Raw genomic sequence first — 16,233 nt, 5'->3', positions numbered from 1 at the left:
CCGGCCCCGGCTGATACAGTACCTGTGCTGCACTGAAGTCTGCTCTGTGTGGGGAATGAGCCCCTTCATGTACTCACTATTGTGTATAAGACGTACAGAGACACCCTGCATGTGACAGGTGCACACAGGTGCTGTGCATTACACACCGGCCCCGGCTGATGCAGTAACTGTGCCTGTGCTGCACTGAAGTCTGCTCTGTGTGGGGAATGAGCCCCTTCATGTACTCACTATTGTGTATCAGACGTACAGAGACCCCTGCATGTGACCGGAGCACACAGGTGCTGTGCATTACACACCGGCCACGGCTGATGCAGTAACTGTGCTGCACTGAAGTCTGCTCTGTGTGGGGAATGAGCCCCTTCATGTACTCACTATTGTGTATCAGACGTACAGAGACCCCTGCATGTGACCGGAGCACACAGGTGCTGTGCATTACACACCGGCCACGGCTGATGCAGTACCTGTGCCTGTGCTGCACTGAAGTCTGCTCTGTGTGGGGAATAAGCCCCTTCATGTACTCACTATTGTTTATCACACTTACAGAGACACCCTGCATGTGACCGGTGCACACAGGTGCTGTGCATTACACACCGGCCCCGGCTGATGCAGTACCTGTGCCTGTGCTGCACTGAAGTCTGCTCTGTGTGGGGAATGAGCCCCTTCATCTACTCACTATTGTGTATCACACTTACAGAGACACCCTGCATGTGACCGGTGCACACAGGTGCTGTGCATTACACACCGGCCCCGGCTGATGCAGTACCTGTACCTGTGCTGCACTGAAGTCTGCTCTGTGTGGGGAATGAGCCCCTTCATGCACTCACTGCTGTGTATCAGACGTACAGAGACCCCCTGCATGTGACCGGAGCACACAGGTGCTGTGCATTACACCGGCCCCGGCTGATGCAGTAACTGTGCTGCACTGAAGTCTGCTCTGTGTGGGGAATGAGCCCCTTCATGTACTCACTATTGTGTATCACACTTACAGAGACACCCTGCATGTGACCGGAGCACACAGGTGCTGTGCATTACACACCGGCCCCGGCTGATGCAGTAACTGTGCTGCACTGAAGTCTGCTCTGTGTGGGGAATGAGCCCCTTCATGTACTCACTATTGTGTATCAGACTTACAGAGACCCCCTGCATGTGACCGGTGCACACAGGTGCTGTGCATTACACACCGGCCCCGGCTGATGCAGTACCTGTACCTGTGCTGCACTGAAGTCTGCTCTGTGTGGGGAATGAGCCCCTTCATGCACTCACTGCTGTGTATCAGACGTACAGAGACCCCCTGCATGTGACCGGAGCACACAGGTGCTGTGCATTACACCGGCCCCGGCTGATGCAGTAACTGTGCTGCACTGAAGTCTGCTCTGTGTGGGGAATGAGCCCCTTCATGTACTCACTATTGTGTATCACACTTACAGAGACACCCTGCATGTGACCGGAGCACACAGGTGCTGTGCATTACACACCGGCCCCGGCTGATGCAGTAACTGTGCTGCACTGAAGTCTGCTCTGTGTGGGGAATGATCCCCTTCATGTACTCACTATTGTGTATCACACTTACAGAGACCCCCTGCATGTGACCGGTGCACACACGTGCTGTGCATTACACACCGGCCCCGGCTGATGCAGTAACTGTGCCTGTGCTGCACTGAAGTCTGCTCTGTGTGGGGAATGAGCCCCTTCATGTACTCACTATTGTGTATCAGTCGTACAGAGACACCCTGCATGTGACCGGAGCACACAGGTGCTGTGCATTACACACTGGCCCCGGCTGATGCAGTAACTGTGCCTGTGCTGCACTGAAGTCTGCTCTGTGTGGGGAATGAGCCCCTTCATGTACTCACTATTGTGTAACAGACGTACAGAGACACCCTGCATGTGACCGGAGCACACAGGTGCTGTGCATTACACACCGGCCCCGGCTGATGCAGTACCTGTGCCTGTGCTGCACTGAAGTCTGCTCTGTGTGGGGAATGAGCCCCTTCATGTACTCACTATTGTGTATCAGACGTACAGAGACCCCCTGCATGTGACCGGTGTACACAGGTGCTGTGCATTACACACCGGCCCCGGCTGATGCAGTAACTGTGCCTGTGCTGCACTGAAGTCTGCTCTGTGTGGGGAATGAGCCCCTTCATGTACTCACTATTGTGTATTAGACGTACAGAGACCCCCTGCATGTGACCGGAGCACACAGGTGCTGTGCATTACACACCGGCCCCGGCTGATGCAGTACCTGTGCTGCACTGAAGTCTGCTCTGTGTGGGGAATGAGCCCCTTCATGTACTCACTATTGTGTATCACACTTACAGAGACCCCTGCATGTGACCGGAGCACACAGGTGCTGTGCATTACACACCGGCCCCGGCTGATGCAGTAACTGCGCCTGTGCTGCACTGAAGTCTGCTCTGTGTGGGGAATGAGCCCCTTCATGTACTCACTGCTGTGTATCAGACTTACAGAGACACCCTGCATGTGACCGGTGCACACAGGTGCTGTGCATTACACACCGGCCCCGGCTGATGCAGTAACTGCGCCTGTGCTGCACTGAAGTCTGCTCTGTGTGGGGAATGAGCCCCTTCATGTACTCACTATTGTGTATGAGACGTACAGAGACACCCTGCATGTGACGGGAGCACACAGGTGCTGTGCATTACACACCGGCCCCGGCTGATGCAGTAACTGTGCCTGTGCTGCACTGAAGTCTGCTCTGTGTGGGGAATGAGCCCCTTCATGTACTCACTATTGTGTATCAGACTTACAGAGACACCCTGCATGTGACCGGAGCACACAGGTGCTGTGCATTACACACCGGCCCCGGCTGATGCAGTACCTGTGCTGCACTGAAGTCTGCTCTGTGTGGGGAATGAGCCCCTTCATGTACTCACTATTGTGTATCACACTTACAGAGACCCCTGCATGTGACCGGAGCACACAGGTGCTGTGCATTACACACAGACCCCGGCTGATGCAGTAACTGTGCCTGTGCTGCACTGAAGTCTGCTCTGTGTGGGGAATGAGCCCCTTCATGTACTCACTATTGTGTATTAGACGTACAGAGACCCCCTGCATGTGACCGGAGCACACAGGTGCTGTGCATTACACACCGGCCCCGGCTGATGCAGTACCTGTGCTGCACTGAAGTCTGCTCTGTGTGGGGAATGAGCCCCTTCATGTACTCACTATTGTGTATCACACTTACAGAGACCCCTGCATGTGACCGGAGCACACAGGTGCTGTGCATTACACACCGGCCCCGGCTGATGCAGTAACTGCGCCTGTGCTGCACTGAAGTCTGCTCTGTGTGGGGAATGAGCCCCTTCATGTACTCACTGCTGTGTATCAGACTTACAGAGACACCCTGCATGTGACCGGTGCACACAGGTGCTGTGCATTACACACCGGCCCCGGCTGATGCAGTAACTGCGCCTGTGCTGCACTGAAGTCTGCTCTGTGTGGGGAATGAGCCCCTTCATGTACTCACTATTGTGTATGAGACGTACAGAGACACCCTGCATGTGACGGGAGCACACAGGTGCTGTGCATTACACACCGGCCCCGGCTGATGCAGTAACTGTGCCTGTGCTGCACTGAAGTCTGCTCTGTGTGGGGAATGAGCCCCTTCATGTACTCACTATTGTGTATCAGACTTACAGAGACACCTGCATGTGACCGGAGCACACAGGTGCTGTGCATTACACACCGGCCCCGGCTGATGCAGTAACTGTGCCTGTGCTGCACTGAAGTCTGCTCTGTGTGGGGAATGAGCCCCTTCATGTACTCACTATTGTGTATCAGACGTACAGAGAGACCCTGCATGTGACCGGTGCACACAGGTGCTGTGCATTACACACCGGCCCCGGCTGATGCAGTAACTGTGCCTGTGCTGCACTGAAGTCTGCTCTGTGTGGGGAATGAGCCCCTTCATGTACTCACTATTGTGTATCACACTTACAGAGACCCCCTGCATGTGACCGGAGCACACAGGTGCTGTGCATTACACACCGGCCCCGGCTGATGCAGTAACTGTGCCTGTGCTGCACTGAAGTCTGCTCTGTGTGGGGAATGAGCCCCTTCATGTACTCACTATTGTGTATCAGACTACAGAGACACCCTGCATGTGACCGGTGCACACAGGTGCTGTGCATTACACACCGGCCCCGGCTGATGCAGTAAGTGTGCCTGTGCTGCACTGAAGTCTGCTCTGTGTGGGGAATGAGCCCCTTCATGTACTCACTATTGTGTATCAGACTTACAGAGACACCCTGCATGTGACCGGTGCACACAGGTGCTGTGCATTACACACCGGCCCCGGCTGATGTAGTAACTGTGCTGCAATGAAGTCTGCTCTGTGTGGGGAATGAGCCCCTTCATGTACTCACTATTGTGTATCACACTTACAGAGACCCCCTGCATGTGACCGGTACACACAGGTGCTGTGCATTACACACCGGCCCCGGCTGATGCAGTAACTGTGTCTGTGCTGCACTGAAGTCTGCTCTGTGTGGGGAATGAGCCCCTTCATGTACTCACTATTGTGTATCAGACGTACAGAGACACCCTGCATGTGACCGGTACACACAGGTGCTGTGCATTACACACCGGCCCCGGCTGATGCAGTAACTGTGTCTGTGCTGTATTGAAGTCTGCTCTGTGTGGGGAATGAGCCCCTTCATGTACTCACTATTGTGTATCAGACGTACAGAGACCCCCTGCATGTGACCGGAGCACACAGGTGCTGTGCATTACACACCGGCCCCGGCTGATGCAGTAACTGTGCCTGTGCTGCACTGAAGTCTGCTCTGTGTGGGGAATGAGCCCCTTCATGTACTCACTATTGTGTATCAGACGTACAGAGACACCCTGCATGTGACCGGTGCACACAGGTGCTGTGCATTACACACCGGCCCCGGCTGATGCAGTAACTGTGCCTGTGCTGCACTGAAGTCTGCTCTGTGTGGGGAATGAGCCCCTTCATGTACTCACTATTGTGTATCACACTTACAGAGACACCCTGCATGTGACCGGTGCACACAGGTGCTGTGCATTACACACCGGCCCCGGCTGATGCAGTAACTGTGCCTGTGCTGCACTGAAGTCTGCTCTGTGTGGGGAATGAGCCCCTTCATGTACTCACTATTGTGTATCACACTTACAGAGACACCCTGCATGTGACCGGTGCACACAGGTGCTGTGCATTACACACCGGCCCCGGCTGATGCAGTAACTGTGCCTGTGCTGCACTGAAGTCTGCTGCTCTGGGTGTGGACTCGGGGAGGGGGAAGTACAGGAATATGGAACAGAAGTAAAAGTGAAAGTAAGACTGAGAAGAGACACAGCAGAGACATACCAGACAGACAGGCGTTAGGATAAGAGACAGCAGGAGAGACAGACCACAGAAATAACCTGAGAAGAGACATGAACTTCTGGGATCGGAGTAAAGGTTTCCTGAGGGGTCGGAGTGGTGACAGGTGAGCCCCTTGTCCCCCTATTATTGGGCTGGGAGTCTGTGACATAGGGAAGGGCTAGTGACACCCACTACTGTAAGGCCACATCCTGTGCTGAGAGCTACATACATTAGGGGCATAGTATATAATATAATATAACATGCACAGAACACCAGTGATTACTAACTTGTTAGTCATTTCATTAACCATTTGCTGGACCATCTCGTTAATTATTAATCTATATACATAAAAATCGATGTGGATGTGTGGATGTTCCCTATGGACTCTAAAACGGCTTGACCGATTTTGATGAAATTATTAGGCAATGTTCAGACTAGCCCAGAGGGTGATCCTGTGAAGTTTGGTAGCGATCTGATCAACAGAAATTTTTGGTTTTTTTTTTTGGGCAATGTTTACCAAAGTTGTGCAATGGAACCAGATTGACCATCAAAAAATTGTCATCAAATTTAATCGAGGCAACAATCATCGGTGGCAAAATCAAAGGCGAAGACGTACTTATTCCACGCATACCGATGATTTTTAATTAGTGCTTCCCGTGCGAAGTCGGGGTGGGTCGCTAGTACGGTACATACTGACGACTTTTGAGCTGCCCTCCGGGAGAGGGCAGCCAACTCTGTTAGGCAGGGGGGCGGGGCCATATCCCGGAGTGAAAAAGAGGAGGTTCGGGGGCGTGGTCACACAGATGCTGCCCTGTTGTGTCTACAGTGTTGCGTCATTTTAGCCCCGCCCCCACCGTACAATGCCGGTATTTCAGGCTAAAATGCTGCGATTGCGGCATTTTACCTGTGGACCCCCCTGCTGAGGGACACATCGCGGGAGCTGGGGGTGATATGCGGGAGGATTGCCTCGCTTTCTTGGGGGCCGGGAGGGGGACCCGATTTCCGGGACCCTCCCGGCCATTCCGGGAGGGTAGGCAACCCTGGTACAGTATAATGTATAGACTTGATCGCGGGGCAAAGTTTTTCTCAGAATGGGCAAAACTATGCTGCACTGCAGGTGGGGCAGATGTAACATGTGCAGAGAGAGTAAAACTGGGTACAAACCTACAGTAGATTTATCTGTCCAATCTGTCTGGTGGGAATAAAAATCTGGTAATGTATGGGAGCAAATTACATTTAACATGCTGAAAAACAGACAAAATAAATTCCTTGGAAAAATGGGTACTTGTGTAGTTTCATGGCGCCACTAGATCGCATGCGATATTGCATGCGATTTGACATCCGATATCGCATGCAATATTGCATGCGATTTACTATGCATTTCATCACCCCACTATCCAAGTGGGCATAGAGTTGATTTTATATAGTGTGGCGAGCGGACACAGAATGTATTTGATGGAATTGCATGCAACTGGCATGCGATATCGTCAGTTGCATTGAAACAACATCCGTGTCCCCTCGCGGGGCTCGCGCTCGCCACGCTTCGGGCTAGGTGGTTTGCTGCGCTCGCCACGCTATATAAAATCAACTCTATGCCCACTTGAATAGTGGGGTAATGAAATGGATAGTCGGATGCGATATCGGATGTCAAATCACATGTGATATCGCATTCAATATCGCATGCGATCTAGTGGCGCCGTGAAACTACACAAGTACCCAATAATGTGTTATATCCGATGTATTTAACCAATTTGTCTGACTGACTGTTGTCTGTTATCCAGCATTTGGGAGCAAATTGTCATTCCATATATTTCCAGGTTTGTGTTCCCACCATATAGATTGGACAGATAAATCCGTAAGTGTGTATCCAGCACTAGATTTGGGTGTTAAAACTGAAATCTAAATTGCAGTTTAATAATATATCAGCCAGTATTTACCCTGCACAGAAACAAAATAACCCACCCCAAAATATGCAATATTGTCAGAGAGGAAATTATACTGTGTATTTACTAACAAGCCTCAGCGAGAGTGACTTCTGTACATATGTAACTTTGTATAACATTGGGAATTTTTTAGTGCATACATACTAAGCGATTTTCGCCCGATTTAGCGATTTTCCCCGGGAGTGGACGACTTTCCTTAGCAGGACACTATGGATGCCATCCACCCAGTCAAATCCACATTAATTTCCTCGGAAATGGATGCTAATGTGAAAATTTAGCGCCAGTTTCCGTGAAAGCTGATTTGGCATTTCAGGGAGCCGGGTCTGCAACCACGAATCCTGCCCGTTTCTCTGGCGAAAACGGCCGGGAGAAAAAAAAATAATGAAATCCCCTTATTTACAAAAATCGGAAATAAAGGGAAAGATTGAATACCCCATTGCACCTCGTTATTACTGTACAGTAAGTCGTTATTCTAGGGATAGGGGCGGACATTGCACCTCGTTATTACTGTACAGTAAGTCGTTATTCTAGGGAGTGGGGCGGACATTGCACCTTGTTATTACTGTACAGTAAGTCGCTATTCTAGGGAGAGGAGCGGACATTGCACCTCGTTATTACTGTACAGTAAAGGCCCCCTTACACTTGTCAACTTATTGTCTCAACAAATTGAACCTGATTGACTCGAGATTTATCCTATGTGCAGGAGGTTCAATCTCTTCCAATCTCTTGGTTATACTCAATGGCACAGGATTGTGGATTGTGTCCTACACATCAGGCGCATAAGATTTTGTCAGACGGCACATCAGATCTCCTCAGATAAATTGACTCAAATTGGATGAAATCTCACAAAATCTCACAAGTGTAAGGGGCCCTTTAGTCGCTATTCTAAGGAGTGGGGCGGACATTGCACCTCATTATTACTGTACAGTAAGTCGCTATTCTAGGGAGAGGAGCGGACATTGCACCTCGTTATTACTGTACAGTAAGTCGCTATTCTAGGGAGTGGGGCGGACATTGCACCTCGTTATTACTGTACAGTAAGTGGCTATTCTAGGGAGTGGGGCGGACATTGCACCTCATTATTACTGTACAGTAAGTCGCTATTCTAGGGAGTGGGGCGGACGTTGCACCTCGTTATTACTGTACAGTAAGTCGCTATTCTAGGGAGTGGGACGGACATTGCACCTCGTTATTACTGTACAGTAAGTCGCTATTCTAGGGAGTGGGGCGGACATTGCACCTCGTTATTACTGTACAGTAAGTCGCTATTCTAGGGAGTGGGGCGGACATTGCACCTCATTATTACTGTACAGTAAGTCGTTATTCTAGGGAGAGGAGCGGACATTGCACCTCGTTATTACTGTACAGTAAGTCGTTATTCTAGGGAGAGGAGCTGATATTGCACCTCGTTATTACTGTACAGTAAGTCGTTATTCTAGGAATAGGGGCGGACATTGCACCTTGTTATTACTGTACAGTAAGTCTTTATTCTAGGGAGAGGATCGGACATTGCACCTCGTTATTACTGTACAGTAAGTCGCTATTCTAAGGAGTGGGGCGCACATTGCACCTCATTATTACTGTACAGTAAGTCGCTATTCTAGGGAGAGGAGCGGACATTGCACCTCGTTATTACTGTACAGTAAGTCGTTATTCTAGGGATAGGGGCGGACATTGCACCTCGTTATTACTGTACAGTAAGTGGCTATTCTAGGGAGAGGAGCGGACATTGCACCTCGTTATTACTGTACAGTAAGTCGCTATTCTAGGGAGTGGGGTGGACATTGCACCTCGTTATTACTGTACAGTAAGTTGCTATTCTAGGGAGAGGGGCGGACATTGCACCTCGTTATTACTGTACAGTAAGTCGCTATTCTAGGGAGTGGGGCGGACATTGCACCTCGTTATTACTGTACAGTAAGTCGCTATTCTAGGGAGTGGGGCGGACATTGCACCTCGTTATTACTGTACAGTAAGTCGCTATTCTAGGGAGTGGGGCAGACATTGCACCTCGTTATTACTGTACAGTAAGTCGCTATTCTAGGGAGTGGGGCGGACATTGCACCTCGTTATTACTGTACAGTGTCATTATTCTAGGGAGAGGAGCGGACATTGCACCTCGTTATTACTGTACAGTAAGTCGTTATTCTAGGGAGAGGAGCGGACATTGCACCTCGTTATTACTGTACAGTAAGTCGTTATTCTAGGGAGAGGAGCGGACATTGCACCTCGTTATTACTGTACAGTAAGTCGCTATTCTAGGGAGAGGAGCGGACATTGCACCTCGTTATTACTGTACAGTAAGTCGCTATTCTAGGGAGTGGGGCGGACATTGCACCTCATTATTACTGTACAGTAAGTCGCTATTCTAGGGAGTGGGGCGGACATTGCACCTCGTTATTACTGTACAGTAAGTCGCTATTCTAGGGAGTGGGGCGGACATTGCACCTCATTATTACTGTACAGTAAGTCACTATTCTAGGGAGTGGGGCGGACATTGCACCTCGTTATTACTGTACAGTAAGTGGCTATTCTAGGGAGGGGAGCGGACATTGCACCTCGTTATTACTGTACAGTAAGTTGCTATTCTAGGGAGTGGGGCGGACATTGCACCTCGTTATTACTGTACAGTAAGTTGCTATTCTAGGGAGTGGGGCGGACATTGCACCTCGTTATTACTGTACAGTAAGTCGCTATTCTAGGGAGTGGGGCGGACATTGCACCTCGTTATTACTGTACAGTAAGTCGCTATTCTAGGGATTGGGGCGAACATTGCACCTCGTTATTACTGTACAGTAAGTCGCTATTCTAGGGAATGGGGCGGACATTGCACCTCGTTATTACTGTACAGTAAGTCGTTATTCTAGGGAGAGGAGCGGATATTGCACCTCGTTATTACTGTACAGTAAGTCATTATTCTAGGGAGAGGAGCGGACATTGCACCTCGTTATTACTGTACAGTAAGTCGCTATTCTAGGGAGTGGGGCGGACATTGCACCTCATTATTACTGTACAGTAAGTCGCTATTCTAGGGAGTGGGGCGGACATTGCACCTCGTTATTACTGTACAGTAAGTGGCTATTCTAGGGAGAGGAGCGGACATTGCACCTCGTTATTACTGTACAGTAAGTCGCTATTCTAGGGAGTGGGGCGGACATTGCACCTCGTTATTACTGTACAGTAAGTCGCTATTCTAGAGAGTGGGGCGGACATTGCACCTCGTTATTACTGTACAGTAAGTCGCTATTCTAGGGAGAGGAGCGGACATTGCACCTCGTTATTACTGTACAGTAAGTCGCTATTCTAGGGAGTGGGGCGGACATTGCACCTCATTATTACTGTACAGTAAGTCGCTATTCTAGGGAGTGGGGCGGACATTGCACCTCGTTATTACTGTACAGTAAGTCGCTATTCTAGGGAGTGGGGCGGACATTGCACCTCATTATTACTGTACAGTAAGTCACTATTCTAGGGAGTGGGGCGGACATTGCACCTCGTTATTACTGTACAGTAAGTGGCTATTCTAGGGAGGGGAGCGGACATTGCACCTCGTTATTACTGTACAGTAAGTTGCTATTCTAGGGAGTGGGGCGGACATTGCACCTCGTTATTACTGTACAGTAAGTTGCTATTCTAGGGAGTGGGGCGGACATTGCACCTCGTTATTACTGTACAGTAAGTCGCTATTCTAGGGAGTGGGGCGGACATTGCACCTCGTTATTACTGTACAGTAAGTCGCTATTCTAGGGATTGGGGCGAACATTGCACCTCGTTATTACTGTACAGTAAGTCGCTATTCTAGGGAATGGGGCGGACATTGCACCTCGTTATTACTGTACAGTAAGTCGTTATTCTAGGGAGAGGAGCGGATATTGCACCTCGTTATTACTGTACAGTAAGTCATTATTCTAGGGAGAGGAGCGGACATTGCACCTCGTTATTACTGTACAGTAAGTCGCTATTCTAGGGAGTGGGGCGGACATTGCACCTCATTATTACTGTACAGTAAGTCGCTATTCTAGGGAGTGGGGCGGACATTGCACCTCGTTATTACTGTACAGTAAGTGGCTATTCTAGGGAGAGGAGCGGACATTGCACCTCGTTATTACTGTACAGTAAGTCGCTATTCTAGGGAGTGGGGCGGACATTGCACCTCGTTATTACTGTACAGTAAGTCGCTATTCTAGGGAGTGGGGCGGACATTGCACCTCGTTATTACTGTACAGTAAGTCGCTATTCTAGGGAATGGGGCGGACATTGCACCTCGTTATTACTGTACAGTAAGTCGTTATTCTAGGGAGAGGAGCGGATATTGCACCTCGTTATTACTGTACAGTAAGTCGTTATTCTAGGGAGAGGAGCGGATATTGCACCTCGTTATTACTGTACAGTAAGTCGTTATTCTAGGGAGAGGAGCGGATATTGCACCTCGTTATTACTGTACAGTAAGTCGTTATTCTAGGGAGAGGAGCGGATATTGCACCTCGTTATTACTGTACAGTAAGTCGCTATTCTAGGGAGTGGGGCGGACATTGCACCTCGTTATTACTGTACAGTAAGTCGCTATTCTAGGGAGTGGGGCCGACATTGCACCTCGTTATTACTGTACAGTAAGTCGCTATTCTAGGGAGTGGGGCGGACATTGCACCTCGTTATTACTGTACAGTAAGTTGCTATTCTAGGGAGAGGAGCGGACATTGCACCTCGTTATTACTGTACAGTAAGTCGTTATTCTAGGAGAGGAGCGGACATTGCACCTCGTTATTACTGTACAGTAAGTCGTTATTCTAGGGAGAGGAGCGGACATTGCACCTCGTTATTACTGTACAGTAAGTCGTTATTCTAGGGAGAGGAGCGGATATTGCACCTTGTTATTACTGTACAGTAAGTCGTTATTCTAGGGAGAGGAGCGGATATTGCACCTCGTTATTACTGTACAGTAAGTCGCTATTCTAGGGAGTGGGGCGGACATTGCACCTCGTTATTACTGTACAGTAAGTCGCTATTCTAGGGAGTTGGGCGAACATTGCACCTCGTTATTACTGTACAGTAAGTCGTTATTCTAGGGAGAGGAGCTGATATTGCACCTCGTTATTACTGTACAGTAAGTCGCTATTCTAGGGAGTTGGGCGAACATTGCACCTCGTTATTACTGTACAGTAAGTCGCTATTCTAGGAAGTGGGGTGGACATTGCACCTCGTTATTACTGTACAGTAAGTTGCTATTCTAGGGAGTGGGGCGGACATTGCACCTCGTTATTACTGTACAGTAAGTCGCTATTCTAGGGAGTGGGGCGGACGTTGCACCTCGTTATTACTGTACAGTAAGTCGCTATTCTAGGGAGTGGGGCGGACATTGCACCTCGTTATTACTGTACAGTAAGTCGCTATTCTAGGGAGTGGGGCGGACATTGCACCTCGTTATTACTGTACAGTAAGTCGCTATTCTAGGGAGTGGGGCGGACATTGCACCTCATTATTACTGTACAGTAAGTCGTTATTCTAGGGAGAGGAGCGGACATTGCACCTCGTTATTACTGTACAGTAAGTCGTTATTCTAGGGAGAGGAGCTGATATTGCACCTCGTTATTACTGTACAGTAAGTCGTTATTCTAGGAATAGGGGCGGACATTGCACCTTGTTATTACTGTACAGTAAGTCTTTATTCTAGGGAGAGGAGCGGACATTGCACCTCGTTATTACTGTACAGTAAGTCGCTATTCTAGGGAGAGGAGCGGACATTGCACCTCGTTATTACTGTACAGTAAGTCGCTATTCTAGGGAGAGGAGCGGACATTGCACCTCGTTATTACTGTACAGTAAGTCGTTATTCTAGGGATAGGGGCGGACATTGCACCTCGTTATTACTGTACAGTAAGTGGCTATTCTAGGGAGAGGAGCGGACATTGCACCTCGTTATTACTGTACAGTAAGTCGTTATTCTAGGGATAGGGGCGGACATTGCACCTCGTTATTACTGTACAGTAAGTGGCTATTCTAGGGAGAGGAGCGGACATTGCACCTCGTTATTACTGTACAGTAAGTCGCTATTCTAGGGAGTGGGGCGGACATTGCACCTCGTTATTACTGTACAGTAAGTCGCTATTCTAGGGAGTGGGGCGGACATTGCACCTCGTTATTACTGTACAGTAAGTCGCTATTCTAGGGAGTGGGGCGGACATTGCACCTCGTTATTACTGTACAGTAAGTCGCTATTCTAGGGAGTGGGGCGGACATTGCACCTCGTTATTACTGTACAGTGTCGTTATTCTAGGGAGAGGAGCGGACATTGCACCTCGTTATTACTGTACAGTAAGTCGTTATTCTAGGGAGAGGAGCGGACATTGCACCTCGTTATTACTGTACAGTAAGTCGTTATTCTAGGGAGAGGAGCGGACATTGCACCTCGTTATTACTGTACAGTAAGTCGCTATTCTAGGGAGAGGAGCGGACATTGCACCTCGTTATTACTGTACAGTAAGTCGCTATTCTAGGGAGTGGGGCGGACATTGCACCTCATTATTACTGTACAGTAAGTCGCTATTCTAGGGAGTGGGGCGGACATTGCACCTCGTTATTACTGTACAGTAAGTCGCTATTCTAGGGAGTGGGGCGGACATTGCACCTCATTATTACTTTACAGTAAGTCACTATTCTATGGAGTGGGGCGGACATTGCACCTCGTTATTACTGTACAGTAAGTCGCTATTCTAGGGAGGGGAGCGGACATTGCACCTCGTTATTACTGTATAGTAAGTTGCTATTCTAGGGAGTGGGGCGGACATTGCACCTCGTTATTACTGTACAGTAAGTTGCTATTCTAGGGAGTGGGGCGGACATTGCACCTCGTTATTACTGTACAGTAAGTCGCTATTCTAGGGAGTGGGGCGGACATTGCACCTCGTTATTACTGTACAGTAAGTCGCTATTCTAGGGATTGGGGCGAACATTGCACCTCGTTATTACTGTACAGTAAGTCGCTATTCTAGGAAATGGGGCGGACATTGCACCACGTTATTACTGTACAGTAAGTCGTTATTCTAGGGAGAGGAGCGGATATTGCACCTCGTTATTACTGTACAGTAAGTCATTATTCTAGGGAGAGGAGCGGACATTGCACCTCGTTATTACTGTACAGTAAGTCGCTATTCTAGGGAGTGGGGCGGACATTGCACCTCATTATTACTGTACAGTAAGTCGCTATTCTAGGGAGTGGGGCGGACATTGCACCTCGTTATTACTGTACAGTAAGTGGCTATTCTAGGGAGAGGAGCGGACATTGCACCTTGTTATTACTGTACAGTAAGTCGCTATTCTAGGGAGTGGGGCGGACATTGCACCTCGTTATTACTGTACAGTAAGTCGCTATTCTAGGGAGTGGGGCGGACATTGCACCTCGTTATTACTGTACAGTAAGTCGCTATTCTAGGGAATGGGGCGGACATTGCACCTCGTTATTACTGTACAGTAAGTCGTTATTCTAGGGAGAGGAGCGGATATTGCACCTCGTTATTACTGTACAGTAAGTCGTTATTCTAGGTAGAGGAGCGGATATTGCACCTCGTTATTACTGTACAGTAAGTCGTTATTCTAGGGAGAGGAGCGGATATTGCACCTCGTTATTACTGTACAGTAAGTCGTTATTCTAGGGAGAGGAGCGGATATTGCACCTCGTTATTACTGTACAGTAAGTCGCTATTCTAGGGAGTGGGGCGGACATTGCACCTCGTTATTACTGTACAGTAAGTCGCTATTCAAGGGAGTGGGGCCGACATTGCACCTCGTTATTACTGTACAGTAAGTCGCTATTCTAGGGAGTGGGGCGGACATTGCACCTCGTTATTACTGTACAGTAAGTCGCTATTCTAGGGAGAGGAGCGGACATTGCACCTCGTTATTACTGTACAGTAAGTCGTTATTCTAGGAGAGGAGCGGACATTGCACCTCGTTATTACTGTACAGTAAGTCGTTATTCTAGGGAGAGGAGCGGACATTGCACCTCGTTATTACTGTACAGTAAGTCGTTATTCTAGGGAGAGGAGCGGATATTGTACCTTGTTATTACTGTACAGTAAGTCGTTATTCTAGGGAGAGGAGCGGATATTGCACCTCGTTATTACTGTACAGTAAGTCGCTATTCTAGGGAGTGGGGCGGACATTGCACCTCGTTATTACTGTACAGTAAGTCGCTATTCTAGGGAGTTGGGCGAACATTGCACCTCGTTATTACTGTACAGTAAGTCGTTATTCTAGGGAGAGGAGCTGATATTGCACCTCGTTATTACTGTACAGTAAGTCGCTATTCTAGGGAGTTGGGCGAACATTGCACCTCGTTATTACTGTACAGTAAGTCGCTATTCTAGGGAGTGGGGTGGACATTGCACCTCGTTATTACTGTACAGTAAGTTGCTATTCTAGGGAGTGGGGCGGACATTGCACCTCGTTATTACTGTACAGTAAGTCGCTATTCTAGGGAGTGGGGCGGACATTGCACCTCGTTATTACTGTACAGTAAGTCGCTATTCTAGGGAGTGGGGCGGACATTGCACCTCGTTATTACTGTACAGTAAGTCGCTATTCTAGGGAGTGGGGCGGACATTGCACCTCGTTATTACTGTACAGTAAGTCGCTATTCTAGGGAGTGGGGCGGACATTGCACCTCGTTATTACTGTACAGTGTCGTTATTCTAGGGAGAGGAGCGGACATTGCACCTCGTTATTACTGTACAGTAAGTCGTTATTCTAGGGAGAGGAGCGGACATTGCACCTCGTTATTACTGTACAGTAAGTCGTTATTCTAGGGAGAGGAGCGGACATTGCACCTCGTTATTACTGTACAGTAAGTCGCTATTCTAGGGAGAGGAGCGGACATTGCACCTCGTTATTACTGTACAGTAAGTCGCTATTCTAGGGAGTGGGGCGGACATTGCACCT

The 16,233-nt window shown here is 49.0% G+C and overlaps 2 protein-coding genes across 3 annotated transcripts in view; one reads left to right on the top strand and one right to left on the bottom strand.

The window, feature by feature from the left end:
* Nucleotides 1–16,233, bottom strand: part of LOC146019740 (uncharacterized) — a 781,584-nt gene that overhangs the window by 553,494 nt on the left and 211,857 nt on the right. The window lies entirely within an intron of this gene.
* The window catches only part of LOC146019730 (uncharacterized), a 206,943-nt gene continuing 196,048 nt past the window's right edge, over nucleotides 5,339–16,233 (top strand). Inside the window, exon 1 of the mRNA XM_083152243.1 lies at nucleotides 5,339–5,480. Coding sequence (XP_083008369.1) covers nucleotides 5,428–5,480 — 53 coding nt within the window. The 5' untranslated portion in view covers nucleotides 5,339–5,427. The remainder of the gene's footprint in view (nucleotides 5,481–16,233) is intronic.

Source organism: Crinia signifera, chromosome 7 (assembly GCF_055691185.1).
Source record: "Crinia signifera chromosome 7, ASM5569118v1, whole genome shotgun sequence".
NCBI lineage: Eukaryota > Metazoa > Chordata > Amphibia > Anura > Myobatrachidae > Crinia > Crinia signifera.
This window is presented reverse-complemented; position numbering and strand designations above follow the sequence as displayed.